Source organism: Gymnodraco acuticeps, unplaced genomic scaffold (genome assembly GCF_902827175.1).
Source record: "Gymnodraco acuticeps unplaced genomic scaffold, fGymAcu1.1, whole genome shotgun sequence".
Taxonomy (NCBI): domain Eukaryota; kingdom Metazoa; phylum Chordata; class Actinopteri; order Perciformes; family Bathydraconidae; genus Gymnodraco; species Gymnodraco acuticeps.
In genome coordinates, this window is record NW_022990768.1 from 9,075 (window position 1) to 36,419 (window position 27,345).

The 27,345-nt window shown below is 40.7% G+C and overlaps 2 protein-coding genes across 2 annotated transcripts in view; both read left to right on the top strand.

Annotated features, from left to right (window-relative positions):
• The first annotated feature begins 1,690 nt into the window (after positions 1-1,690).
• On the top strand, positions 1,691-6,450 carry LOC117556899 (TOX high mobility group box family member 4-B-like). Its single transcript, XM_034232489.1, is given in 7 exon segments — positions 1,691-2,074; positions 2,421-2,511; positions 2,514-2,740; positions 3,009-3,089; positions 3,653-4,231; positions 5,836-5,990; positions 6,319-6,450. Coding segments are annotated over 7 exon segments (1,575 nt in total). The 3' UTR covers positions 6,377-6,450.
• Positions 6,451-7,444: 994 nt separating this feature from the next.
• Positions 7,445-27,345, top strand: part of LOC117556900 (FACT complex subunit SPT16-like) — a 33,687-nt gene continuing 13,786 nt past the window's right edge. Inside the window, 18 exon segments of the mRNA XM_034232490.1 lie at positions 7,445-7,750; positions 8,922-9,014; positions 9,198-9,368; positions 9,554-9,706; positions 9,798-9,944; positions 11,309-11,460; positions 12,309-12,481; positions 13,492-13,582; positions 13,690-13,763; positions 13,876-13,988; positions 14,074-14,139; positions 15,717-15,815; positions 18,355-18,470; positions 20,412-20,565; positions 23,577-23,704; positions 25,615-25,877; positions 25,959-26,077; positions 27,062-27,300. Coding sequence (XP_034088381.1) covers positions 7,685-7,750; positions 8,922-9,014; positions 9,198-9,368; positions 9,554-9,706; positions 9,798-9,944; positions 11,309-11,460; positions 12,309-12,481; positions 13,492-13,582; positions 13,690-13,763; positions 13,876-13,988; positions 14,074-14,139; positions 15,717-15,815; positions 18,355-18,470; positions 20,412-20,565; positions 23,577-23,704; positions 25,615-25,877; positions 25,959-26,077; positions 27,062-27,300 — 2,417 coding nt within the window. The 5' untranslated portion in view covers positions 7,445-7,684.

Consider the following 27,345-nt stretch of genomic DNA (forward strand, 5'->3'; position numbering starts at 1 on the left):
CACTGTAAAGGGGATCTACAATAATTTAGGAATAAGACAGACGAGGTTGCGTTTAGGAATGCTTAAGAGTGAATGGACAGATAAAGGCAAAACTCACAAAGATATGTAACCACACCTAACGGAACAGAAGATAGCACTGATACTGTAGATACTTACATACAGATAGCTAACAGAAATAGCCCATAATGCTCATCACATGCTAGCAGGTCAAGCCATGCCTGCTTCTCTTCTCCCTACAGGCAACATAAAAATATGATCGTTTGAAATGTATCGATTCCGGTTCTTATCGATTCCCCGTTTCGATTCCAAAATTGTAAAAGAAAGAGGTCAAACGTTTAGATAACAAAAATATCTTTATTCTTTTAAGCTTTAACTGACATTTTTACAAATAAAAAATATAGGCCTGCATGCAATACAAATGTATTGCACAATAGCTGTGGCTTTATTTTAACTGAGCTATGCCTGTGGCAAGCTATTGACAGGCATTACACTGTGCCTTGTCTTTTTCTTTTTTAGTGTAGTGGAGCCTCACTTTAGAGCGTTTACCGCGATCCATCTTTGGTGTTATGAAGTGACTGAGCTCGTGAACTGTCTACTGGAGGGGCGGGGGGAGCCTCGCTGCGGGGCAACTGTGGACCTCTGTCGCCTGTCAGCGCAACTTACATGATGCCGTTTCAAAAAATGAAGGGCGGTGCCGGCCGTTCTGTGATTCTCCAGAACACACAGATGGCCAGTCCGCCCTTACCCTGTATTCCACCGGGTCACCGCTGCGCAGACGGACCCGGTGGGATACAGGGTCTACCGCGTTTAGGAACCGTTAAGCAGAACTGAAATTGTGTATTTGTATGGGTACCCGGTACCTGGCATTTTCTTATCGGTTCTCATCTGGAACCGAGTTTCGGTTCCCAACCCTGGGGGGGGGGGGGGGGTTACCTTGGTTGGTGATTGGCTAATTGTTACACAAGCCAAAAAATCGTTATGACATCATAAAGTGGCCAAAATCTGATCAGCTCATTTTCAGACAGGTTTTTATATAAATGGATCAGGACAAAAAGAGAGAGAATCTTTGTTCCTGAAACTTTCAGAATCTCTTTCCACAGAGGGGACACATGGTGATGTAGAAGAGACATGAAGAAGAGGGGACACATGTTGATGTAGAAGAGACATGAAGAAGAGGGGACACATGTTGATATAGAAGAGACATGAAGAAGAGGGGACACATGTTGATGTAGAAGAGACATGAAGAAGAGGGGACACATGTTGATGGAGAGGAGAAGTGAACAAGTGGATTTTGCATAATAGGCAACCTTGAAGGTTTCATGTTGGAGCTCAACCTGGGTAAATGGCAAGTGGATCTAGCAGAATTAGGAATAACTGTATTGATTGGCATAACAGAAATGGGAACGATTATATTATGTATTCTAATAAGGATCTATGTCTAACCCTTTCAATATTTAGAGTCGGACTTGGGACGCCTAGAGTAAACACCAAATGTTGAACTCAAAAGGTAAACACGAGTTAGCAGTTTTGGAATGGTCAAGACCATCCTGACCTTATTAAACAAATACAAAAAAAAACATCTAGTGATTTAAGCCAATGCCTAAACGAGACGTGGGTCGAAGGAAGTATTCATAAGTACAGTGAAGTACAAACAGTATATGAAGAACTGAACACATTGAGGACCGCCATGATGGAAGAAATTGACACCTTGTTCACTTCCACATTTCTTGACACCCTCTCTCAGGAAATGGAGAGTCTGGGGGTCGTCAACCAGTCAGAGGGAAATGCTTTGTTGGGGTCTTCACTGGAAATGGGAAGGAGTACGGAAACATTTAGTCAAACACTTAATCCCATCGGCTCTCCGTTCAGCAGTTCGTCCGCGGTCAACATCGATGTCCCATTGGGTGACGTCCAGCTGACCACTATAGACGTGTCAGACCTCAGATCCCAACTGGGGATTGGTTTAGGAGTCTGGAACATTAATCCACAACCACACTCGCACCAAAACCCTCTGTCGGACACGGCATCGCCCAACAGCTCGCTCCAGAATGACGAAACGGATGACTGTCTAACGGTGAGTTTTAAAACCCTTTTTTTTAATAATCACTTAACCCAAGCAAATTGATAATCTGATAATGGTTGAATATGATTATGTATGTATTTCAACAAGCACCATGCGTACAAATACATTAATCTCAGAAAAGAGAAGAGATGAATTATGCCAGATTTGAGCTAATAGCCAATTTCCATCTGCAGTCCTTAGGTACATAACAATCAACAAACTGATCTGATCTATACCCACCACATACTATACTAAATTATGCGTAAATGCTACACCAATCAATATCTGGAAGGGTTGAATAAAGGAAATGATTTGTGAAAACGGTTTCTAATATGCATTGTTCCCCCTGTCCAATCAGAGCTTCCTGGTTGAGTCTCCGGTTTCTAGCACTGTCTCTCCTGGAGTATCTTCCCTCTACCCATCCTTTTCCGAGTCCCCGCTCTCTGCCCCATATCTAGCATCACTTCAATTGTCGGGCGGAAAGAAGGCGCAGGACGAAAGAAGCGGAAGAAGAAGAAGAAAGACCCCAACGAGCCTCGGAAGCCTGTGTCGGCCTACACTCTTTTCTTCAAGGACTCTCGGGCCGCTATCAAAAGACAAAACCCCAAAGCTACCTTTGGAGAAGTTTCTAAGATAGTGGCCTCCATGTGGGACAGTCTGGGGGAGGATCAGAAACAGGTGAGAGGAAATTCCTTCAACTTCAATTGTGCTCATAGCTGTTTAACTTTACCCATCAGTCCATCTTTTCTAGCTGTTGAAGGGGTCATTTGTGTTCACTGTGAACACTGTACCTCCAACGGTGTGCTTCAGTTCAGGATCAATGGACTAAGATGTTCTGACCTGGAAGTATAAAGATGTCTTTAAAAGTATTTGTGGCAGACCAAATAACATTTGTAAAGATTAATTGCATGCCTGATTTCAGTGCATAATGTCCCCCTTTTTTCAGGTTTACAAGAGGAAAAACGAAGCAGCAAAGAAGGATTACTTGAAGGTGCTGACAGAGTATAGAGCCGGACAGATTTCTCAGGTGAGGTGCAAGTATTTTGTTTACAAAAACTATGACTTGATATATTCGTCAACAACCTTTTTCTCCATGACTCCATTGCAATTAGATGTTGTCAAGGTTGAGCTCCAAGGTGTCTGCAGACATTCACTGATAGATGTCAGCCAGACAAGCAGAGATTCATGCAGCCAACTGGGTTTTAGACCAGAATCATTTCAATGTGATCTGTGTAGCCGTGTTATGAAAAGCCATGATAATTAGTTTACGGAGAAAAGAGGAGGGGACCCAGGATGGGACCCTGAGGCACTCATGAGTCATTTAGTTGGAGTTAAAGAAGCGTTCAAGTTAGAGCATTCTCTGTTGAGTATGAGTCAAGAGCAAGGAAGTCAGTCAGTCCAGTGACTGTAATGATTGAGGACCAAATATCAAGCACTTCTGCATGGTAAATTACGTTTTGCTGCCTGATACCCTTACCAATGTTTATCAGTCAAATTAGTCCACCATACGTTTATCTGTTCGGTTAGTGTGTTAGCTTGGTTGTTAATGGTTGCGTGATGTTGTGTCCTCTCCATCCGTCCTCTCATCAGGTCCCTACTGAAGTCACCCCCTCATCTCCACCTACAGCATCTTCAACTTTCATAGCAACATCAGCCTCCAACCACATCGACCAGACCACCAGGCCCCAGCAATACAACCCTGAGGAGAACACCATCACCAACATCTGCACCTCCAACATCATCCTAGACGTGCCTCAGGTCACAACGCGCTCACGCACTGGGGCTATCAAACCCCAACCTCCACCCTTTACCACCCCTCTGCCGAACCACCCAACCATCACCAAGATCATCATTAAGCAGATGAAGCTCCCTTCAGGTGTTGTGTGGATGACCGGCGCCTCGCCAAGCCAACTGCCGCCACATCGGATAATGAAGATCAACCCTCTTAAGTCGAAGGTGCAGCAGATGATGCACGTTCAGGCGCCTCCATCTCTGCAGGCAGAACCACAAGTTTCCACTTCCACTATTCTGACTCCGCTGCAGATCAAGGTGGTCCCAATGTCGAAGCAGCCAATCATTGAGACCTCAGCAAGTGAATCGCCTACTTTGGGTTTGATTGTCCAGGTTGGACAGTTGGCTGGAGAGGCGGTAGAGGAGGCAGAAGACGGGGTAAGCTCAGCAGCAGAGATGCTTGTTTCTATCTTCCCGATCATACATCTGTTGCATTAAATGTCTTAAAGGTCACCTATTATGCAAAATCCCCTTCTTCATGTCTCTTCTACATCCACATGTGTCCCCTCTTCTTCATGTCTCTTCTACATCAACATGTGTCCCCTCTTCTCCATGTCTCTTCTACATCAACATGTGTCCCCTCTTCTTCATGTCTCCTCTACATCAACATGTGTCCCCTCTTCTTCATGTCTCTTCTACATCACATGTGTCCCCTCTCTTCATGTCTCTTCTTACATCAACATGTGTCCCCTCTTCTTCATGTCTCTTCTACATCAACATGTGTCCCCTCTTCTTCATGTCTCTTCTACATCCACATCTGTCCCCTCTTCTTCATGTCTCTTCTACATCAACATGTGTCCCCTCTTCTTCATGTCTCTTCTACATCAACATGTGTCCCCTCTTCTTCATGTCTCTTCTTCATCAACATGTGTCCCCTCTTCTTCATGTCTCTTCTACATCAACATGGTGTCCCCTCTTCTTCATGTCTCTTCTACATCAACATGTGTCCCCTCTTCTTCATGTCTCTTCTACATCAACATGTGTCCCCCTCTTCTTCATGTCTCTTCTTACATCAACATGTGTCCCCCTCTTCTTCATGTCTCTTCTTCATCAACATGTGTCCCCTCTTCTTCATGTCTCTTCTTACATCAACATGTGTCCCCTCTTCTTCATGTCTCTTCTACATCCACATGTGTCCACCCTCTTCTTCATGTCTCTTCTACATCAACATGTGTCCCTCTTCTCCATGTCTCTTCTACATCAACTGTGTCCCTCTTCTTCATGTCTCCTCTACATCAACATGTGTCCCCTCTTCTTCATGTCTCTTCTACATCAACATGTGTCCCCTCTTCTTCATGTCTCTTCTACATCAACATGTGTCCCCTCTTCTTCATGTCTCTTCTACATCAACATGTGTCCCCTCTTCTTCATGTCTCTTCTACATCCACATGTGTCCCCTCTTCTCATGTCTCTTCTACATCAACATGTGTCCCCTCTTTCTTCATGTCTCTTCTACATCAACATGTGTCCCCTCTTCTTCATGTCTCTTCTACGTCAACATGTGTCCCCTCTGTGGAAAGAGACCCTGAAAGTTTCAGGAACAAAGATTCTCTCTCTTTTTGTCCTGATCCATTTCTATAAAAACCTGTCTGAAAATGAGCTGATCAGATTTTGGCCACTTTATGATGTCATAACGATTTTTTGGCATTAGCCAATCACCAACCAAGGTAACCCCCCCCCCCCCCCACCTTATCACCTGAATATACTCCTAGAGCACCATTGAGTTCTTTGTAACCAAATATCTCTCAGAGGGGCGTGGGGAGGGGCTCCTTATTTTCATCTAAAGTAACAGACAGAGAATCAGCACTTTGGAAACAGGGCTGAAACAGAGGGGATTATGGGATGCTGCAATGATCTGTGTGAGCCAAACACTTCAGAGACGTGTTTTTTATATATCTTAGACCTATAATAAAGTAATGAAAAACAGTATAATAGTGGACCTTTAATTGCTCTGGAGTGAACTGTTCCATTTTGTCTCGCAGATGGAGGTTCAGGTGAACGTTGCCCCTGTCCAGAGTTTGACTCCCATCGCCAGCTGTAACATTTGTGTGCGATCTGGCTGCACCAACCCCGCAGTAGAGAGCAAAGACTGGGACTACGAGTACTGCAGCAACGAGTGTGTCGCCACACACTGCAGGTGTGTACACGTGCAACATGCAAACCACATCAGGAGTTCGGTGAAATTATGTTTGATTGACATCAAGTTTCTCATTAAAGTAGTGAGTTCCTGTAGTTGTGTTGTTTTATTGCAGGTTGTTTTTGTGTTCAGCCATGCGAACTTTTAAAGTCCTTAAATAACTTGTTGGCAGCCATTTAGCAGGTGTCTGGATTTGGTGAAGATGAAAACTAGTCTGTATCTGTGTAATAACAACTAAGGCTGCAAACAAATATTATTTTTTACATTTTATATCTACGTTACACCCTGCATACAGCATGTCATGTACAACATATTTTATGTTCCACAGTGACGAGTTCATGGCCTGGTGCGCCATCCGAGGGCCAAACTCCACCACCGTCACATAGGAAGAGGACACAAGAGAAGGACAACAAATAAAACATGAAATTCAAAAGAGCAATTAAATCAATGAATAATCAGGCTCAGGTTTCAAATGTAATGTTTATTTCTGTGATCAACACTGTGCATAAACAGCTCCCCAGCTGAAAAATCACTGTCCGAAATACGGCAGTGGGAATAACGGATCAAAATGGACTTTACACTCAATATAAAGCAGTAGAACAAACTTCCAATGGATCATTAGGACTTGACAAGAAGAACTGTACCCTGTCAGATTAAATGCAGTTTCTGTTTTGTTGTAGAAATCCTGTAAATGTTTTTGATTGTGCAAATACAATATTTTATGTTTTATTATACATGTGGTGATGCATATTTTGAACTACAGCTCTAGTTGCATTTATGTTCAAATCTGTGATACATTCAATATTTTCTAACATAAGTTATAATAATGAATACAAATCAATATGTTTTACTAGACTAAAAAACATAGAGTTGAGAAAACAAATGTATAGCATACCAAATAAATGTTCATCAATATCGCTTTTGATAGCACAAAAAGGCAGAAAAAGCGAGTGTTACACATGTTTATCGTCGTTGCAGTTTCTATCGCGAGATTAACGTCACGAGAAAGTGTTTGATGACGATGGCGGGAAAAGCCACCGTGGCGGGAAAAAGCACCGTGGCGGGAAAAAGCACCGTGGTCAACACCAGACAGGGGGCGCTGCTTCTCAGTGCAGAGCTACACAAAACACTAGGATGCGCCACATTTCATCAAATAAAACCTCAAAGTAACAAAACAAAATGTTAGGGATTCCCCAGACATTTAGACGTTTGCTTTTTCACTTTAACATTTCAGAAAGGAGCCAGTAAAAGGTAGCTTTTTGTGCATTTAGAGTTTTAAATAACGTTTGTTTATTATAATTGATATGTGAATAGTCGAAGGGGGAGGGAGAGGAAGAACTGGAGGAAGGGAAAGCAGGAGGGGGGGCGGAGGAGTTAATTATACAGATTGGTGTGTGTGCATGGTTGTGAGTGTGGCAAATCGCCAAAATACATTATATTTTAATAATTTCGCGTAATTTTATCGACTAATAAGGGGTTTTGCGTTATGCTTTTTTTTTTTTTTTTACATAATTATTTAGAGGAAAAGGCCTCTGGTCGCACACACAAAAAAATACAAGGGAAGCAGCAGCAGCAGCATAGTGTTGCGTGGATCTGTGCAGGCGTGGAAAAGGAAAAGTGCGTTATTGTTAGTTGATCATCCTCATCCGGCCTGCTGAGAAGCGAAGCCGGGAGCTGGAGTTTGCAACTCAACCATGGCGGTAAACCTGGACAAAGATGCTTACTACCGCCGGATCAAGAGATTATACATCAACTGGAAGGTAAAAATGAAGTGTTGGAGTCAAACCCTCTCCTGTGGTTAACTTTAACGTGGAGAAAGTGCGCTTTGGAAGATGAGCTAACCGCGTTTTTCTGACTGTGTTGTCGGCTAAATCGGTGCCGTTTCCCGGCCTGCTTGTGGCACAAACAACCCGTCCTTCGGTTGCACGATTTCACTTTCTTCACTTCATTTTAAACAATTTTTTACGCTGATTCACTGGTTTTCTATCAGACAAAACGGGCTAACTAATGCTAACACACTTTCCATCCCTATTCACCACGTTAGCTAGCATACTAGCCGAACAAATACATGTGTGTTGGACTAGTTTAACTAATAAACAGAGTTAAGGGGATCATATCAACATGATTTACCATGCAGACGTGCTTTAAATGTGGTCCTAAATCATGTAAGTCACTGTTAGCTTGTGTAATTTATATTTATGTCACTACATGCTAATGTTAGCTGGCTAGTGAGTTTACAGCCGAGCTAACAAACTAGCCGAACAGGTAAATGTGTGGTGAATAAACGTGGACTAATTTGACTAATAAACAGTGATGTGGTGACATTGAAACATGCCTTTCCATGCAATAGTGCTTCACATTGGGTCCTAAATCATTACATTCACTGTCAGTTTGTGATTTTGTTTATGTCACTACATGCTAATGTTAGCTGGCTAATTAGCATCAGAATAACGTCAGCATCCGAGTAACATGTGCAGGATGTCGACAGCCTCTGGAAGTGACTTAATAGTTTCAGTGCTTTTAGTTTGCTACAGAAAACAATGTGTTTATTTTCAAGTCACAAACTTATTTTTAGAAGTTGTATCTTGATGTTTCATGAAGAGTTTTCACTTGATAGTGCAGCCACATCATGCAGTCTGATGCATTGTTCATTAAACAACGCCTCATGTGCAATGTAACTCTAATTTAAACACTTTTAAATAAGCTTTGAATGACCGTTAACTCTAGTGTGTGCTGCCAGGTGATGCAGCATCAGGTGCTGATGTGGCAGATGTGTTACAAATCAACTTTACACTGATGCTACCACACATAGCTTCATGTAACACATGACTCTTTGTCTAGCAGTGATGATTACTGTGAATGAAGTAAGAGCACCTCCAGTATAGATTTCATGCATAACATTACGTGTGCTTTTATTGTTGTGTTTCCCAGAAAGGCGAAGATGAGTTTGGAAAAGCTGATGCCATTGTGGTGTCTGTAGGAGTGGACGAGGAAATTGTGTACGCCAAATCCACAGCCATACAGGTGAGAGACAGCAGGATTTTGCTCTCTTGACTTCCATATAGGACCTTAAATTAAAGCTACATGAGAGTAAATATGCATGTTAAGAGTTATATGCATTAATTACCCAATCAAAATCTGTTTTGAGCATGAGTTTTGTTTTTTAATCACTTAAATATTCACCGTAACGCTTGCTTTCCCCCTCAGACATGGCTGTTTGGCTACGAGTTGACGGACACCATCATGGTGTTTTGCGACACCAAAATCCTCTTTCTCGCCAGCAAGAAGAAGGTGGATTTCCTCAAACAGGTGGCTATAACTAAAGGCAACGAGAACGCCAACGGTGTGCCGCCCATCACCCTGCTCACCAGAGAAAAGGTAACCTGTTAAAGACACAGGTAACGGCTGAATACAAACCCCGCTTTGTACAATTACATGTAAACCATTTGAAGATGTGACTTGTTTGTGATTTGTGAGGCAATTTGCTCTTGATGTACACTTTTTCTTTTATTCCCTTATCGGAGTAATTCTAATGTATTGCTATTCTGTGTCACACGTCTCAGAATGAAAGCAACAAGGCTAACTTTGACAAGATGATCGACGCGATCAAAGGCAGCAAAGAGGGAAAGACGGTGGGAATATTCAGCAAGGACAAATTCCCCGGAGAGTACATGAAGAGCTGGAACGAAACGATTAGCGCTGAGGGTCTGGAGAAGGTAAGAGACGGTCGAAAATGTCACTAACAGTTCCTCTCTGCGTGATCCGTTGTTGTTAACACCTCTCTTTTGCGTGGCTTCCTGTCTGCAGGTAGACATCAGCGCCGTGGTTGCGTACACGATGGCGGTGAAGGAAGACGGAGAGCTGAACCTGATGAAGAAGGCGGCGTCCATCACCAGCGAGGTTTACTCCAAGTTCTTCAAGGAGCGCGTCATGGAGATCGTTGATGCCGACGAGGTGAGGACCCGATGACTGTGCGATTGCTGGTAGCTTGTACTGGAATTACAGCAGATTTATGTGCCATACTTTGGCTCTGATTGTTGTTCCTGTATTCTCTACTGCGTTGTTTAAGACCATTATAACTAGGGATGCACGATATTGGTTTTTTGAAGCCGATACCAATAACTTCCTGCTTCTCAAGACCGATACCGATACCCGATAATAATATAATATTTAATGTACCTGTAGTTTTTGCACACCTGGTGGTAAAAAAAAGACTAGTAGTGATCAAATGACATGAGCATTACTACTATGAACAAAACTAACCCTGGGGTCGTCTCTGGCAAACTTCTTGCCTTTTCAAAAGCCTCGTCGATAGGTAAAAGCCCCGGTGCCTTTGCAGCTGGCTTTGGATTCGCCGCTAGTTTAGCAGCGCAGGCGTCTTCGTACGCTTTTAACACACCATCGTAGCGATGGCGATGTTTCAGGTGACTAATCAGGTTGGAAGTATTATAGCTCGTTGCCTTTTTCCCTCCTCGTGGAACTTCTGCATTTGTTAATACAAATAGCAAGCGAACTCTGAAACTTTGAAATAGTCCCATACTACCGGCGACATGTTTGTTTACTGTCCTGGCTTCACGGCCGCACACCATTTACGTCACAGCCAGCATGAGTTAGGGAGCGCTGGATTTGTGAAGAACTCCCCTCTTCCTAAACCACTAATACCACAGTACTGGCAAAACGGGAGGAGCCGAGTGAAAAACAAGCGCCCCTCATCCCAATCCACCCACACCGCAGTATTGTTTTCTTTTTTTTACCCAAAAAATATATTGTATATTATCGGGGCTATTAATACTGTTATCGGATTTATCGGGATGACGTCATAATTCCTAATATCGGGCCGATAATTATCGTGCACCACTAATTATTACTTTGTGGCAAACAGTTTGTTGAAATGCGCCACGATATTTAACTAGAAACACTTTTTTCAGCTTGTGAGGAAAAAGACCGTCACATTATCCGACTAACTGCAAATCAATGTCGCGCATCAAAAATATCCCAAGCTAGGTAAAAAAAAAAAATATTTAAATAAACTATACTATGAATTAGTCTGATTTCAATTGAGAATAAGTTAACTTGTGCAAAATTAGTTAATTTAACAAAAAATCTCAGCATCCTGGAACAATTTCTGCTGATTAGCATTAACATTGTGTCGTATCATGGCACATGTTTTTTGTATCCTGATTGAAGCTTTATTGAACCATATACTCCTACATTTGGAGGTCATTTGTCTGGAGTTGTATAATGGGACATGGCTTGTAATTTATACAGGAAAAAACAAAATCCAGATACTTCATTCCCCTCTTGTTTCTCCTCAACAGAAAGTGCGTCACAGTAAGCTGGCGGAGTCGGTGGAGAAGGCGATCGAGGAGAAGAAGTACCTGGGGGGTGCAGACCCTTCTACCGTGGAGATGTGTTACCCCCCCATCATCCAGAGCGGAGGGAACTACAGCCTTAAGTTCAGCGTCGTCAGGTAACAGACGTGATTTTGGATAAAGCTGAAATGTGACTTTTTTAATTTTGGCACATGTAGAGGGTTACTTTTTAACATTTAGTTTGCTTGAATTGAAAAGTTTGACTTTCTTAGAGTTGCAACTTGTGATTTTCTGTTCATTCGGCTCTCCATGTATTGTTTGGTCCAATAAAATAGGAACAAATGCTCCTCAAGATCTCTATAAAACACCAAGAAGACGTTTTCAAATAGCTTGTTTGTCAGGACAATAATTCAAAACTCAATCATATTTAGTTTATTGTCATATTTACAAACAGAAAAGCATGTACGTGGGACTCGGGAATGTTTGGTATTTTTACACGGACATTAAAATAAAATGGTTGAAGAAAATGTGTTTAAACTGTTACGGTAAAACAAATTGGAAAACACTGTTAATTAATTATTCTATGATTTGTAAAACTACAGTGTTAAAAACGACAATTTCCAAATAAAAAATTGTACAAGTTGAAGCGTTTGTTTGAACAGTTAGCAGGAGGTGTTCGGGGTAACGACGTACATCGTCCTCGACAACTTCTGTAGTCCTATTCAGCCACTTGGTAACAACCATCGTTTTTCACTGCTGATGGATTTAATATCGTAGAACAAAACGTGACCCGTCTCTTAAATGTGTTTCAACCACAGACCTCATTTCCAGCTATTTTCCAAAATGCTATGGAGAGATCCCATTGGCTCTGAGACGAGGGAACAGGAAGTGGTGACATGCTGACTCACTTCTGGGTTTTAGGACTCGTCACTGCACCACTCTCTACGATCATTGAATGTTACCCAGGTCATCGTTTTAACAAACACTTCTCCCTTTTCTGTTCCAGCGACAAGAACCACATGCACTTCGGTGCCATCACGTGTGCCATGGGGATCCGCTACAAGTCGTACTGCTCCAACCTGGTGCGCACCCTCATGGTCGACCCCCCCCAGGAGATGCAGGACAACTACAACTTCCTGCTCCTGGTGGAGGAGGAGCTGCTCAAACACCTCAAACACGGTGAGTTCAGCCCATATATTCCTGCACTTTAACTTCATCTGGATATTGAAGTATGAACGTTTGTATGTTGTCTTCTCCTGAATGTTGCACGTCTCTTGTTTTGGTTTTCTGTATTTGTGATGGCACCTTAAAAAAAGGAGTAGCTCTAGTACTCGTATAATGACAATAAAGGATTTTATTCTATTCTAATCAGGGGCAGAAAAGTTCAATTATTCATTATTGTGTAGAGTATTCTCGTGATTCATCGCTTTTTAAGGCTAATGCCCATGGCAGCTTTTAGGAGCAGAAGGACATGTTTTTATAATGCTTTTTTAATTCAAACAACTGTACAAACCTTAAATACTGTTAAAAACAACAAAGAAAGGCATAAAAATCCTCATTTTTAAACGCGTAAAATCTAAAATGTGGCTTTTTGAAGTGTCACTCAATTATCAGATATGCGGTGTTTCAACGGGACAGAAATCAACTCGCAGCACTAGGACAAAGTTGGGCTGCTCGATTATGGCAAAAATCATAATCTCGATTATTTGGGTGGATAATTGATATCACGATTATTAAAAACGATTACCCATTGACTTTGAAAACATACATTTATTGGAGAAAAACATTTCAACAGTATGTTTTTAACAGTTGATTACCCTGAACTTTAAATATTACTCAACTGAAAAACCAATTAAATAAAAATAAATACATTTTATATAAAAAAAAAATAATCGTTATATTTCGATTACGTTGTTTTCGTAATCGTTGCAAGCCATAATCGTAATTGCGATTTCAAATACGATGAATTGAGTAGCCCTAGGACAAAGTGTTGCTGTAACTTAAATATTGTCAAAAACAACAAAGTACAATCTAAAATATTTGTCTTTTTGCTTGAAAACTGATTAAAATGTCTCCATTATCAGAAATGTTTCGTTTAAGCAGAACGGAAACTAGAACAAAGTGTTGCTGACATAAAAGTGACATTTTTGGGGTGTTTTTCTGTTTTATAAACCTCTTTCTCTCCACAGGTGTGAAAATCAGCGACGCCTACAACGCCGCTCAGGAGTACGTGAAGAAGGAGAAGTCGGAACTCGTGGCAAAGCTGACCAAAAACCTCGGGTAAAAGCACAGAAATTACATATTTCTTCCCCAAATGTGGGCACACACACACACACACACACACACACACACAGTTGTCTCACATCTTCATTTGTTGTTGCTTGTAGCTTTGCAATGGGAATCGAGTTCAGAGAAGGCTCCTTGGTTCTAAACGCCAAAAACCAGTACAAACTGAAAAAAGGTGAATATTTTGCACCTTCAGATTTAAAATCGTTATGTTTCATCGCTCAAAACTCTTTAAAAAAGGTTAAATCCATTAAGAAAGTGTTCGAACATGTATCTGTGTCCTCCAGGCATGGTGTTGAGCATCAGTTTGGGTTTCGCTGACCTCGTGAACAAAGAAGCCAAGAAGGACGAGCAGAAAAAGTACGCCTTGTTTATCGGCGACACAATACAGATCAACGAGGTAAGATTATCCTCCTGCCGAGAAGTCACCAAAGACGGCAAACTTATTCACATATTAATCACAACCCTAAAATATGTTGTAACAGGAGGACGCCGCCACGATACTCACACCCGTGAAGAAAAAGATCAAAAATGTGGGAATCTTCTTGAAGGTACGTGTCTTTGTAATCCCTAAAGTCACATGATCACGCAAATGTTTCAAATGATCGGGTGTGTGTTTGGTAAGAGAGATTTAGCAGTAAGGAAAGCCAGTGCTAAAAAGCCGAACTTCCTTCCTGTCTGAGCGATATCATAGGCCAACACACACACACACACACACACACACACACACACACACACACACACACCACACACCACACACACACACACACACACACACTCCACCATCCTTCCTTCAGAAAATAAAGAATAGATAGGCACTGTATGAACTGCTGATAAGGAAAATGTGTTTGACTCTCCTGCTCAGTGTACTATTTTGAGGAAATTCTAGAGCGCTTATAATTTGATAAAGGATGTGTTGAGTTTGTATTAACAGCGTAATGCAGGAACAAAGATCTATTAAGGCAAATTGGAGCAGATCAGAAACAAAGCGTTTTCTAAAATAAGAGAAAATGTACTTGTCAGAGAATTGGACATGAAAGCCTGCTTCCAATGAAGGTCTCTGCCGTAGGGTTCAATTAAAGGGGCCATGCTTTTTGGGGATTTCCCCTTCCTGTAGTGTGTGTTCTAGGGCTGTCCCGAATACCATTTTTCGGGCTCCGGATATTCGGTAGTAATCAGCAGCGAATATTGAGGGAGGGGGGGGGGGGGGGGTAAAGCGCTTCAACACGTGTATTCACGGCATTAATTTAGTTATTCTACAGTATTGTTGTTTTATAGTTATTTGTTAATGTAACCCAATTTGTGTTGTTTGAAATTGAAAAGGATATCGCATTGTGTTTGTTACTTTCGTTGCAGTTGTATATGTCTTAAGTGTAATTTGGCTTGGCTTTCTATTTATGGACATGCTTTTATTTTGAAGGAGAGGTAGCGCTGTTGACAGGAAGTTGTTGTTGCTTTGGAAACAACGTGACGGGGATTAACGGAGAAAAGTAATATCTACATATAAAGACGGAGAAAGTAAACGATAACGTTTATGGTTAAGTGTTAGCACCCCCCGAAGAGGCACAAGCTCTTACGTTGATATTGGAGATTTCAATAAATTCAATTTGAAAAAAAAACGGGGGAAAAATGAATATCCGAATAACGAAATTGAAACCCGAATAGTACTCCAACGAACGAATATTCGGGTACAGCCCTAGTGTGTTATTTAGGTTTTTGTGCATGTCAATGGTCTACAAAGGCTAAAATCCCACAGAGTTTCTCTCCACATATAGAAGTGCTACAGAACAGGCGGTATGAGGAAAATAGAGCTTTTTGAACATTAAAACATGGAGACACGTCACGGTAGAGACACTACATACATTCAAGAATTTAGAAAATGAGCCCCCTTTAAGGCTTCTACGAGTATTTGAGAGTTGACGGTAAATAAAAGTCCACTTTTTGTTTTGTTATAGGATTATTAATTCTGCTGCCATCTCCGCTTTCCCCCGCTGTATCCTGCCATGTTACTTTTTCTTTGCTTTTAATTATTCAATAAATAACTATTTTCATGATTTTGTAAAACCCAGATTTCTTATAATTTCCCCATTTGGTGTTGAACATTTTTCTGTTTTCTCGTGCTCTCCAGAATGACGATGAGGAGGATGAGGAGGAGGAAGGAGACGATGCCGAGGAGCTGCTGGGAAAAGGAGCTCGCAGCGCCGCCCTGCTGGCAGACAGGACCAGAGTAAGTGTGTGTGTGTGTGTGTGCGACTTGTGATCAGTTTATTTGGCACTTTTTAAAATATATTTATTTTTTATTTGCATACAAAAATGAACAGTTACAGACCATCTTACATTTTTTTGAAATAATACAAAGCAAATAATGTGAATCACGCATACAGACAAACGAACATGACAGCTGTGTGTAGCAGAGAACCAGGGGGTTAAATCACAAATAGAGCTGAAGTCTGATCTATACGGGTTGACAAACTCGATCCATCCCTTCCAACACTTGTCAAATGTGTCTGTCTTGAGTCTTCCGGCCCGTCCACACAGCGGCGTGCGTTGAAGCTTGAAACTCGACCAACAACCAATCACATGAATCTCCCGCCCCTGACACACAAGCAGCGGTTTGATTGGCTAGAGCTTGTACTGGCATATGATTCGATTGGCCGAGGCTTCAAAAGTTGAACATTGCTCAACTTTTGCAGCGAGCCACGCCAGCAAAGCCCCGCGTCGCTTCCCACAATGCAGTTCGGCGAAAAGTGACGTCACCCCATTCAAAGTGAAACGCACGCCGCTGTGTGGACGGGCCGTCAGAGCAAATGTTAATTTTTCCATAACTAAAATGTTATTTGGCAGCTTTTACAGAGTGCTTATAACTAAGGGTGTGAATGTTTTTGTACCTTACCAGCTACTTGGGAAGGTAAGTATTTAATGCTTTTTTGTCTAAAATCTCATCTGGTTTATTTCTAAGATTCCACTTACTGATGGGGGGAAAAAGAAATACGCCTTTTTTGTCATTTTTCCTTCTTTGAGTGAGTCGGTTTTTGTGTGCCTTGTAAGCCGTGTAAGCCGTGTAACCAGTACTCAAGTTGTAAAAAAAAATCAGGGGGGATGGTGGATTTGATCATATGGGGACATAATTTGTGCTGATGGGTGGGAGACCAACCAGCATAAAGATCATTATTATACTCCTAAAACAACATGCATGTTATGGATGTTCAGATACTCCTTTCATTGCTCTTGACCAAGGCACCTCAGAATTAGAGTCGGTCCCTTGGCTGCCATGGCACCACTAACATTTAGGGTCAAATGCAGAGGACAATTAGTGCAAAATCTTTTTTTGACTTTAATTTAAAGGGGGGGAGGGGATACAAAAATGTGGTTATAATGGAAGTCTATGGTACAAAACAGTCCCTCATTTATTATTCAGATGGATCAGCTGATTACACTAATAATAAAGTCAAAATAGTTTTTAGAATATTGAATTATAGTGTATTTTTTCAAAAAAGCAGTTACTGGTATACGATCAAAACTGGTATCTAAAGGGTTAACTTTGTATCGTAATTAATTAAATCATTATGTAAATTAAACACTTCATGAAAAAATGGATCCGTCATCATTTTATTGCAGTTCAAATACAAATATTTTATGTTAACATTCCCAATGTTACTTTTTTTAACAGGGCATTAAGTGCAAATTGAAATTGTTTACAAAATATTAAAAGATTATACAGATAATACAAAATAGGACCAATGTTGTCAATGGCTGCCTACTCCACTCTCCCCCATCTCATAGACGTTTCCAAAGATTTTCATAATCATGCTTTTTGGTCTCAATTGTTCTGGCTCTTGCTTTCGGATTGTTAGCTAAGCAATGGCTTTGAAGCCAAGTTCTGACATATACCTCTGATCTGAACTTGTTCAGTGGAGGGCCAACACACTTGATGAAAAGCAAGGCTGACATGCTTTTTACCTCTAGGGAGCTTCTAGTTGTGGTTAAATATTCATTTGACTAAACCCACGTTCACACTCAGCTGTGGAGATGACCAAGAGTGTTCACTGCTTGAAGGAGGGGTTTCAGCTCTTCTGGTGCTGGTGGTATCATTTCATCAACAGTTTTGAGTCTTACCAGCTAGCTAACACGAGAGAAAAACGTATAACTCCACACTAAGTTGTTATTGCTGCTTATGTCCATAGATTCCACCTTTGGTGACTAAAGTAGTGAGTAATGACTAAGATTACTGACTCTTGACTTACCTGAAATGTTATTTTTTAGTATTTTTAAATATGAAGTCCCTCAGATCGCGTTGTCCTCCTGGTCGCTTGGCCATTGTGATGACCGTTACCTGCGCTTCTGGCATCGATCAAACAGGCGCATCATGTCGCTCTGGCGCCCTCTAGGGCACTCGCATAGTATAGCGTCAGTGACTTGGTAAACATGTCATTGCGTGTGTGCGTGCTCCCTCGCTCACAGTATTTTACTCAAAATGCGCAAAATTAATGTTGAAATAGCAGAAATACCAGTGCCACGTTCATTGATACAATTACATAAGGGATGGAAAGGGGAATGGCAGTTTTAGAAGGGGGATGATTTTGACCGTTTTTATTTCAGGGGGGATGCCATCCCCCCTCATCCCCCCTCAACTCGAGTACTGCGTGTAACACATGTTCACATTCTGCATGTGTGTTGTTCTTTTGCTTTTCTCCCATCCTGTGTACAAATTCCTGTGTTTTTCTTCGGAGCGCCATCACTCATTTCTTTCTGTTGTCGAACCTCAGAACGAGATGACGGCGGAGGAGAAGAGGCGAGCCCACCAGAGGGAGCTGGCCAACAATTTGAACGAAGAAGCAAAGCGGCGTCTGACGGAGCAGAAAGGAGAGCAGGAGATTCAGAAGTGAGTGTTAAAGCAAATCAAGTTTATTTATATAGCACTTTTCAGCACGTGGCGATTCAAAGTGCTTTACAGATTAAAAGCAAAAGACATTTAAGAACAAATACAGCATTAAATACATTATTACAATTTTTAAAACGGGCATAATAAGCAAAGGAAATAAAATAAACACAGCAGGTACAGAATACATGACTGAAAGGCATACTGTAGGGCAGCTCAATTAAAAGCAGCGGCAAATAGGTGCGTTTTTAGTCGGGATTTAAAAATAGGAAGTGTTTCGGCGGACGTGCACGATTTAGGCAGTTTAAAAATACTTTACAATAAAAACACTTTACAACAGCACAAATAAAAGCTCTGGCTGGGGTGTAGCGATGGAGGACCTCAACGTTCATTAGACCAGGGGTTCCCAAACGTTGCCATGACAAGGACCCCATATAGCATTATCCTCTGGCGGGGACCCCCCTGTTGCCATTTTTGTTTTTTAATGATGAGTACTATGATGGAAAATATGACTAATTATACAGCTTAATATATTTTCTTAATATATATTTGTATTAATAATCAGTTTTTGTATTTATCTTTTGTTTGTCATTCATTGTGTCTTCTGTTATAAACATTCTTAACACAATATTAAACAGTAATATCAACAGTAAACATATTTTTAAAGTGATTTCTGTCTTTATAATATTATATAATCTTGAACAGTAATATGAACAATTAACATATATTTTTAGCATTTTTGAAAGCTACTTATGCCTTCATAATATTACATATAATATTCAACAGTAATATTAACAATAAACATATTTATATTCATATATATATAAACATCAATATTTGCTACATCCATGCTCTCATCCAGCTGCAGAGCGAAATATTCACTAGCTCTCACTTGCTCCAAAAGCTGAGCAGATACTCAGTTTCACTCTCAGTAGCGGCAGCTCGATTCTGATTGGCTTGAAGGGCGGTCGTGTGATTTAAAAACCAAAAAATATTAAAAGATTGGCATCAAAGGACACATAGATAGATATGCAGTTATTAATAACATCTATAAAAAAAAATTCCCTTTCCCTCAAACTTTGTCGGGGGGTCGGGGCCCCCACTTTGAAAAACACTGCATTAGACTACAGACACATGTATCTCTGTCATTGATCCGATTAAACGCCAGCTGTTCAAAGTCCACTTTATTGTCAATCTTCCAGTTTGTGTGTCCAGGCGGAGAGATCGAAATACCGTTTCCCACGATCCCCAATATAAAAATACGTGTGCAAATATGTATACAGAGTTAAAGACACATTGCACACATTAAGACCGAAATACCTGTTCCTCCATATATGAGAAAAGGACCTAGATCTTCAGATTATCAAATGACATTTAGGCAACACACTTGGAAACAAGCACATGTTTTTAAATTGAGACTTTTGAGAACGGTAAGCTTTATAAAATCGCGACCTTTTTTGTTTTTCCTAGCCTTCGTTCGGTGTGTTTGTCGTACACAACTAGCACCTTACAAAACACACACACGCTTCTGTTCAGGTGTGTGAACGAAGCATTACATGTTTGTCAATAGATTTCTGATACTGTCAATCAAAAAATTACGTTGAAAATGAGACGTCAGCATTTATTATACTAACCATTAATTTAACGATTTTCCTCTAAGGCTGTGCATCGAAACATCGTATATGATTTTAGGTAAAGTGTCTTTGAGCATGAGGAAAAGCACAATGTATTATTAATATATCAGAGTATTGAAAGCTGTTGGATCCATGTCAATGTGGCTCAACCCTCACTGACTTAGATCAGTATTTCTGTAATCATAAGTGGTTTAATAAGTGCCCAAATATCCCTTGACTGGTGCTCAAACACAGCAGTGAGCAGCCATGGATTCCCACATGTGATTAAGTGACTTGTCTTTAATGAAGTCTTCTCTCGTCTCCTCTCCAGGGCCAGGAAGTCCAACGTGTCCTATAAGAACGTCTCTCAGATGCCCAGAGAAAAGGACATCAGAGACATGAAGATCTTCATCGACAAGAAGTACGAGACCGTCGTTATGCCCGTTTTTGGGATCGCGACGCCGTTCCACATCGCCACCATCAAGGTAAACTGAGATGATCCTCTGCTGAACACCAGCGTTTGGTTTATTTATTCGCCTCGTTATCTTCTGTGGAGGAAATGTAGGGCTGTGGCTCAGTGGATAGTAGGGCTGTGCAATTAATCGTATTTTAATCGCGATTACGATTATGGCTTGCGACGATTATGAAAACAGCATAATTGACAAAATACGATTATTTTGCTGGGTGCGCTTTCGCCCCTCCCTAAAAGCCCACTCGGCCACGTGGGAGTGACATGTGTTGTGAGTAGTGATGGGAATTCCGGCTCTTCTTGGTGAGCCGGATCATTTGGCTCGGCTCACCAAGAAGAGCCGGCTCTTTCGGCTCCCAAACGGCTCTTCAGTTTACCACTTATTATACCTTTTAATTCAATCAAATGTAGCCCTGTTTTGACTAATGAATGATGTATATGTGTACACATATATCACTTAAATTATTCAATACATCCTTTGTACTGAAGTATTCAAAAGTGAAAATTACATGTTTAATATAAATGATTTGCTGTGGCCAAATGTTTTCAATGCATTTACAGACCCTTGTAAATCTCTGATACCACCCAATGAATGCACTGACTTGCTTGTAGAACCACACTACACAAAACAGATAGCAACACCTATAAAAACTAGGCTATTTTAAAAAAGGGGCTACTGTATCGACATTTTAAAATTATATTTAAAGAAAAGGCCCTGACAAAACAGCAGGACTCTATTTCAGTAACTATTAGCTATAGAAACCACGCCCCCCTGCATGAGAGGGGAGCGTGCTCTGAGATCAGCTGCTGGGCTCTCAGAAGAGGGGGAGAAAAAGAGATCTCCCTCCTCCGTGTTTTATTCTTATAGAAGTAAGAAGAGAAGTAATGGGGCAGAAACCCTCCTTTTTACGCAGCGGTCCAGACATAGACATCAAACGGCGACACATATTCAGTTGCCAGTTACTTTTGCATTAGGGCAGGGATATCTAGATACTTTCCAAGGTTTGACATAATTAATTGTGCTACTTTTAAAGCAAGCAGCGATGTTTTCAAATCTGTAATCAAAAAGCTCCGCCTTCCTGCCGTTGCTACGTAGTTCAAACGGTAACAACGGACTATTTTTCTTAGCGGATGCATGTCAATTTAAATCAATACATACAACTATTTTTAATCAATAAAATAATTTTCTAAATCAATAAAAGCATTTCAATTAATATTGGGAGTCATGTCGTTACTTTGTTGAGAATGTGTAATAAGCGGGCTCTTTGAGCCGGCTCGTTCGCGACCGACACATCACTAGTTGTGAGTGTTCAGCGCGAGCGAAGATGTCAGAACAAGAGCAGCAACTCGTTAAAAAGAAGGGTAAAACTATTTCCACTATTTGCAAGTACTTTGCCATTACATTCCACATCGCTAAAGATATGTGCCCAGTTAGCACTGTTAGCAACCAGGGCTTTAAGCAACTTGTCAACACGTTGGACAAGCGTTACGCGATGCCGTCTCGGGATTATTTCAGCAGGTCTGCGCTGCCTGCGCTATATGACAAATGCCGTGGGGAAGTTGAGAGAGATGTGGCTTCAGCTGACTACTTTGCGACCACAACGGACCTATGGTCTAGCCCAGGGGTGCCCAACCAGTCGATCGCGAGATGTGTCTAAAAATAGAACAACAATATTCTGTTTTATCGTTAATGTCCTGTAACATAATCTTCCTGTGCCAGAATAATGCACTTGAACGCATCAAAGCTTTGTGATTGGCCGGCGTCACCCCATGTGTCGGGGCGTGGCTGAGGGTCTTCAGTACAGGTGGCAATATCGTCACCTGCCTGCGCTCATCTCTGAAACCAGACCATGTAAACAGCCTGGTGTTTCTTGCGAACAATCTTTAAGAGATGACATGAGCAGCCCTACCAGCATTTGCCATGGTGGCCTAAACATTTTTATTTGGTCTTAAATTGTAGTTCAACATTTATTTCCTGTTACTTCTGGACCATGACGGTTGGCCAGCCTTCAACGTTTAACTGAGTGGAATATGTTGAATATGTTTTACCAAAATGTTGGCTATATGTTAAGGAGTGTTCAGTAGGTTGTGACAGTGCACTGCATCATATTTGATTTCATTTATTTTGGTCTAATTTATTTTTATTTATCATATTAATATATGTTTAGTATGGTTTTGGAAGTGCGCTCCAACATATTTGTTGATCTTGTTTATTGGTAAAATATTATTTGTTTTAAAGTTCAATAAATGGTCAATGAATAATCGTCAAAATAATCGTGATATCAATTATTGACCCAAATAATCGTGATTATGATTTTTTCCATAATCGCACAGCCCTAGTGGATAGTGTGCTGGACTTCGAATCCGGGGGTAGCAAGTTCGAGTCCCGCTGCAGTCAGCATGTCGTTGTGTCCCTGAGACACTTCACCTCAAATGGCTCCTGTGGGGATTGCCCACAGTACTGAATGTATGTAAGTCGCTTTGGATAAAAGCGTCTAACAAATGACATGTAATGTATTGTTAAGACTCACTACTTGTTTAGGAAGCCAATAATGTCTTTTTTTGTAGGAGAAGACCCCTCCCCTCTGAACAGTCCCCTTTTTTTTCTGTCATATTTGAAAAGAAACATTGTTATTTTCTTTATTCATTTAAGACAAAAGTTATTTATTTATCTGGCGATGACTTGCGCTATTTTTAGAACGCAACCAGGCACCTGTGTACACCCTGCGATCCCCTCAAGTACCCCTAGGGGTCCCCGTGCCCCCGGTTGGGAACCACTGATCCAAACATCTCCACCATAAAACCCCCTCGTCCTTTAGCCATTTGCAAATCCCCCTTTTACACTTCCTTTGCCCTCCTGCAAAGTAAGTCCTTAACATATGTCTCTGTCAAACACACGCAACACTTCAAATACAATGTAACGGTGTAAAAGGCAATCGGAGTATAAGACTATATGTTTTAAATGATTATATGACGCGACATCTTCCATATTGACGTATATATCTTTGACTTTTTGTGCCCGTGCAGAACATCAGTATGTCCGTAGAAGGAGACTACACCTACCTGAGGATCAACTTCTACGTCCCGGGCAGCTCTCTGGGACGACAGGAGGGGAACATCTTCCCCAACCCCGACGCCACCTTCGTTAAAGAAATGTGAGTCTTAATTATTCGCGAGTTGTTCAGATAATATTTTCTGAATTTGAAATGCCTACGTTTGATATTTAGATGTTCTTTTAGTTGGATGGAGATTTGTTTGTTGTTTTTCTATCAAAATGAAAAAGTCAACTTGATTCGATTGACTATTTTTAAACTGTCGCATATCCCTCCGAAAGATGGTCGTACACTTGACTGATGATTTCTAATTTATTGAAAAAAACTATTTTAAGAGCTACACAAAACAACAAATACATTGAAGCTACATCCATATGAGCATTACTTTAGAATACTATTAAACAAGTGAGCTTCAAATAGTTAGCAAAGTTATAATAAACGAATTATTTTTATATTACATTTAACCTTGTGCCTCTTGCTAATACTTAAACGTACATTTGATCTTTTGATATCGCCGTTTTAAATGTTGATATCTCCGTTAATATCTGTACTTTTTCTCCGTCAAGTTTTGCTTTGGTAACTTCCTGCCAATAGTGCAAAGTCGCCTTCAAAATAAAAGCATGTCTAAATAAAACAGGAAGTTAAGACATGTTGCAATGAAAGTAACAAACAATGCCATTTTCTTTTAAGGTTCACAGAACACTAATTGGGATCAATAAAGTACTAGTCTATCAATCATCTATCTTTCCACCCACATAATACAAATATCATATTTTCCATAATAGGGCCCTTTTTTAAAAATATTATTCACATTGCAATATCATTGAAAAATATATAAAAATGGTGTCATTATTTTCTTTTAAGGTAGATGGATAGGTAGATACTTTATTGATCCCAATTTTGGAAATGTTTGAGTTGCAGCAGCATAAAAAACACAAGGCAATGTACATAAGAGAAATTAAGACACAAGAAATAAACAGTCCAATATATCAGAAATAGAAATAAAATAGCATTTAAAAGATAACAAATATATATAAATATATTAGGGCCGGGACTTTAACGCGTTAATTAAGATTAATTAATTACACAAAAATTAACGCGTTAAAAAAATTAACGCATTTTAATCGCACTTATTTTTTCACCGCGGAACGTTTCTCACTGGATGAGTTTCAGGCGTACCGATTATACTGGAGCACCAACTAACGTTCATGACTTCAGACAACAACAAACCACAGTGAACAACAGTGGGAAATGTTGTTTTAAAAAACGGACGGATGGAAGCGTCGATAAGGCAAGGCAAGGCAAGGCAAGTTTATTTATATAGCACTTTTCAACACAAGGCAATTCAAAGTGCTTTACAAAAAATGAAAGACATTAAGAAAATGGCATTTAAAATCAGTCATTAAAAAGAAAAGCTAATAAAATAAACATTAAAAGAAAAAATACATGGATACAAGTTACAGTGCTGTCAATTAAACATTAAAAGAAAAAAGTACATGGATAAAAGCATTTTCCATTTTCTCAAACGTTTTCATACCAAGGACCACTTAACCAATAAAAAAACACTCACGGACCACCTAACTCCACAAATATCCCAAAACACATCGTTTTTCTAGAACAGATTACAAATCGCTTGAAAATGGTACAAACAGGTGGCAACATGTGTGACGAAGGTGTTGCACTGGGCTTTATCATGCAATAGAAAGTTGAACTTAAGCTCGCTCCATTGCGGAGATATTCCCGTGAGAGTGCGGAAAACTTACATTTATTTATTTATTTCAAATGTGAAATGTTACCAATATACTCACGGACCACTAGGGGGCGCTCATGGACCACCAGTGGTCCGCGGACCACACTTTGAGAAGCACTGCACTAGACCTACCTTATTGTTTGAATGGCTTTGAATTGATGACAGCACTGGACATTAATCCACATTTCTCAGTGATTTAAAAAGGGTCTTGTTTTATCGACCATTCCCCCCTCCTTGACTTCCCTTCTCTTTCCCCCCTCAGCACGTACCGAGCGTCCAACCTGAAGACCCCCGGCGACCCCTCGGTGCCCTCCACCAACCTGCAGAACGCCTTCCGCATCATCAAGGAGGTCCAGAAGCGCTACAAGACGCGAGAGGCCGAGGAAAAGGAGAAGGAGGGCATCGTGAAGCAGGACTCGCTCGTCATCAACCTGAACCGCAGCAACCCCAAACTCAAAGATCTTTACATCCGACCCAACATCGCCCAGAAGAGGATGCAGGGCTCCCTGGAGGCGCACACCAACGGTGAGAAAGTGGAGGATTTCCACATAAAGTGAAGCTTTATTCTAGAGTTTCTTTTTATTTAAACTTCCTCTCTTCGCACAGGTTTCCGCTTCACGTCGGTCCGCGGAGACAAAGTGGACATCCTTTACAACAACATCAAACACGCCCTCTTCCAGCCGTGCGACGGGGAGATGATCATCGTCCTTCACTTCCACCTCAGGGTAGCTTTATTGGTTCAACACTACGTGGATATATCAATTAGAGCTGTAACCACTTTTAGAGCAGCAAATCAACAGAAAATCCCTGCTGTTTTTACCTGCTTTACAGCCTTAAAACTTAAACACATTTTAATACCTCACATTAAGAAACTAGAATGTAGGGCTGCTCGATTATGGCAAAAATCATAATCTCGATTATTTGGGTCAATAATTGTAATTGCGATTATTCATTGACTTTGAAAACATCCATTTATTGGAGAACATTTTTTTGAACAGTATGTTTAACTTTAAGTAAGTAATAAAAAAATAATCATTTCGATTACGTTGTTTTCGTAATCGTTGCACGCCATAATCGTAATCGCGATTCAAATACGATTAATTGAGCAGCCCTACTAGAATGTACATTATTTCACCATTTTCTGATATTTTAGAGATCCAACTCAAAAGAAATGAGTTGCAGCCCTAATATGAACTGTATTGCATTTGGTATCAAAACTATCCCAAAGTCTGTGGTTTCTGCCGGTTTTAAAAATAAATACAGATAGTTTTTACCGGCAGAAACCACAGACTTTGGGATAGTTTTGATACGTATAGCTTTATTGGTTCTACACTATGAGGATGTGAATATATCAATTAGAGCTGCAACCAATGTTACTTTTAGAGCAGCAAATCAACAAAAAATCTTCTTTTTTTGGTTCCAAAATGAGCAGGAAATGCAGTTTTTAACCTGCTTTACAGCATTAAAACCTGTTAAACTGAAACATTTAAAGATTCACTTTTTTCTGTAACAATGCTCTAAAGATACGTCTGTGGTTTCTGCCGGTTTTAAAAGTAAATACAGATAGTTTTTACTTTTAAAACCGGCAGAAACCACAGACTTTGGGATACTTTTTGATACCAAATGCAATACAAATAGCCTCAAGAGAAGCATTCTCAACGTCAGGATTTTCAATGCCTCATTTTGTCCGTCACGCGTTTCCCCTCCAGAACGCCATCATGTTCGGGAAGAGGCGCCACACGGACGTCCAGTTCTACACCGAGGTCGGGGAGATCACCACAGATTTGGGCAAACACCAGCACATGCACGACCGGGACGACCTGTACGCCGAGCAGATGGAGCGAGAGATGAGACACAAGCTCAAGTCGGCCTTCAAGAACTTCATCGAGAAGGTGGAGACGCTGACTAAAGAGGAGCTGGAGTTCGAGGTTCCCTTCAGAGACCTCGGGTCAGTAAACGTTTATTTTTCAAGGCTTTTATTGTCATGTGTACA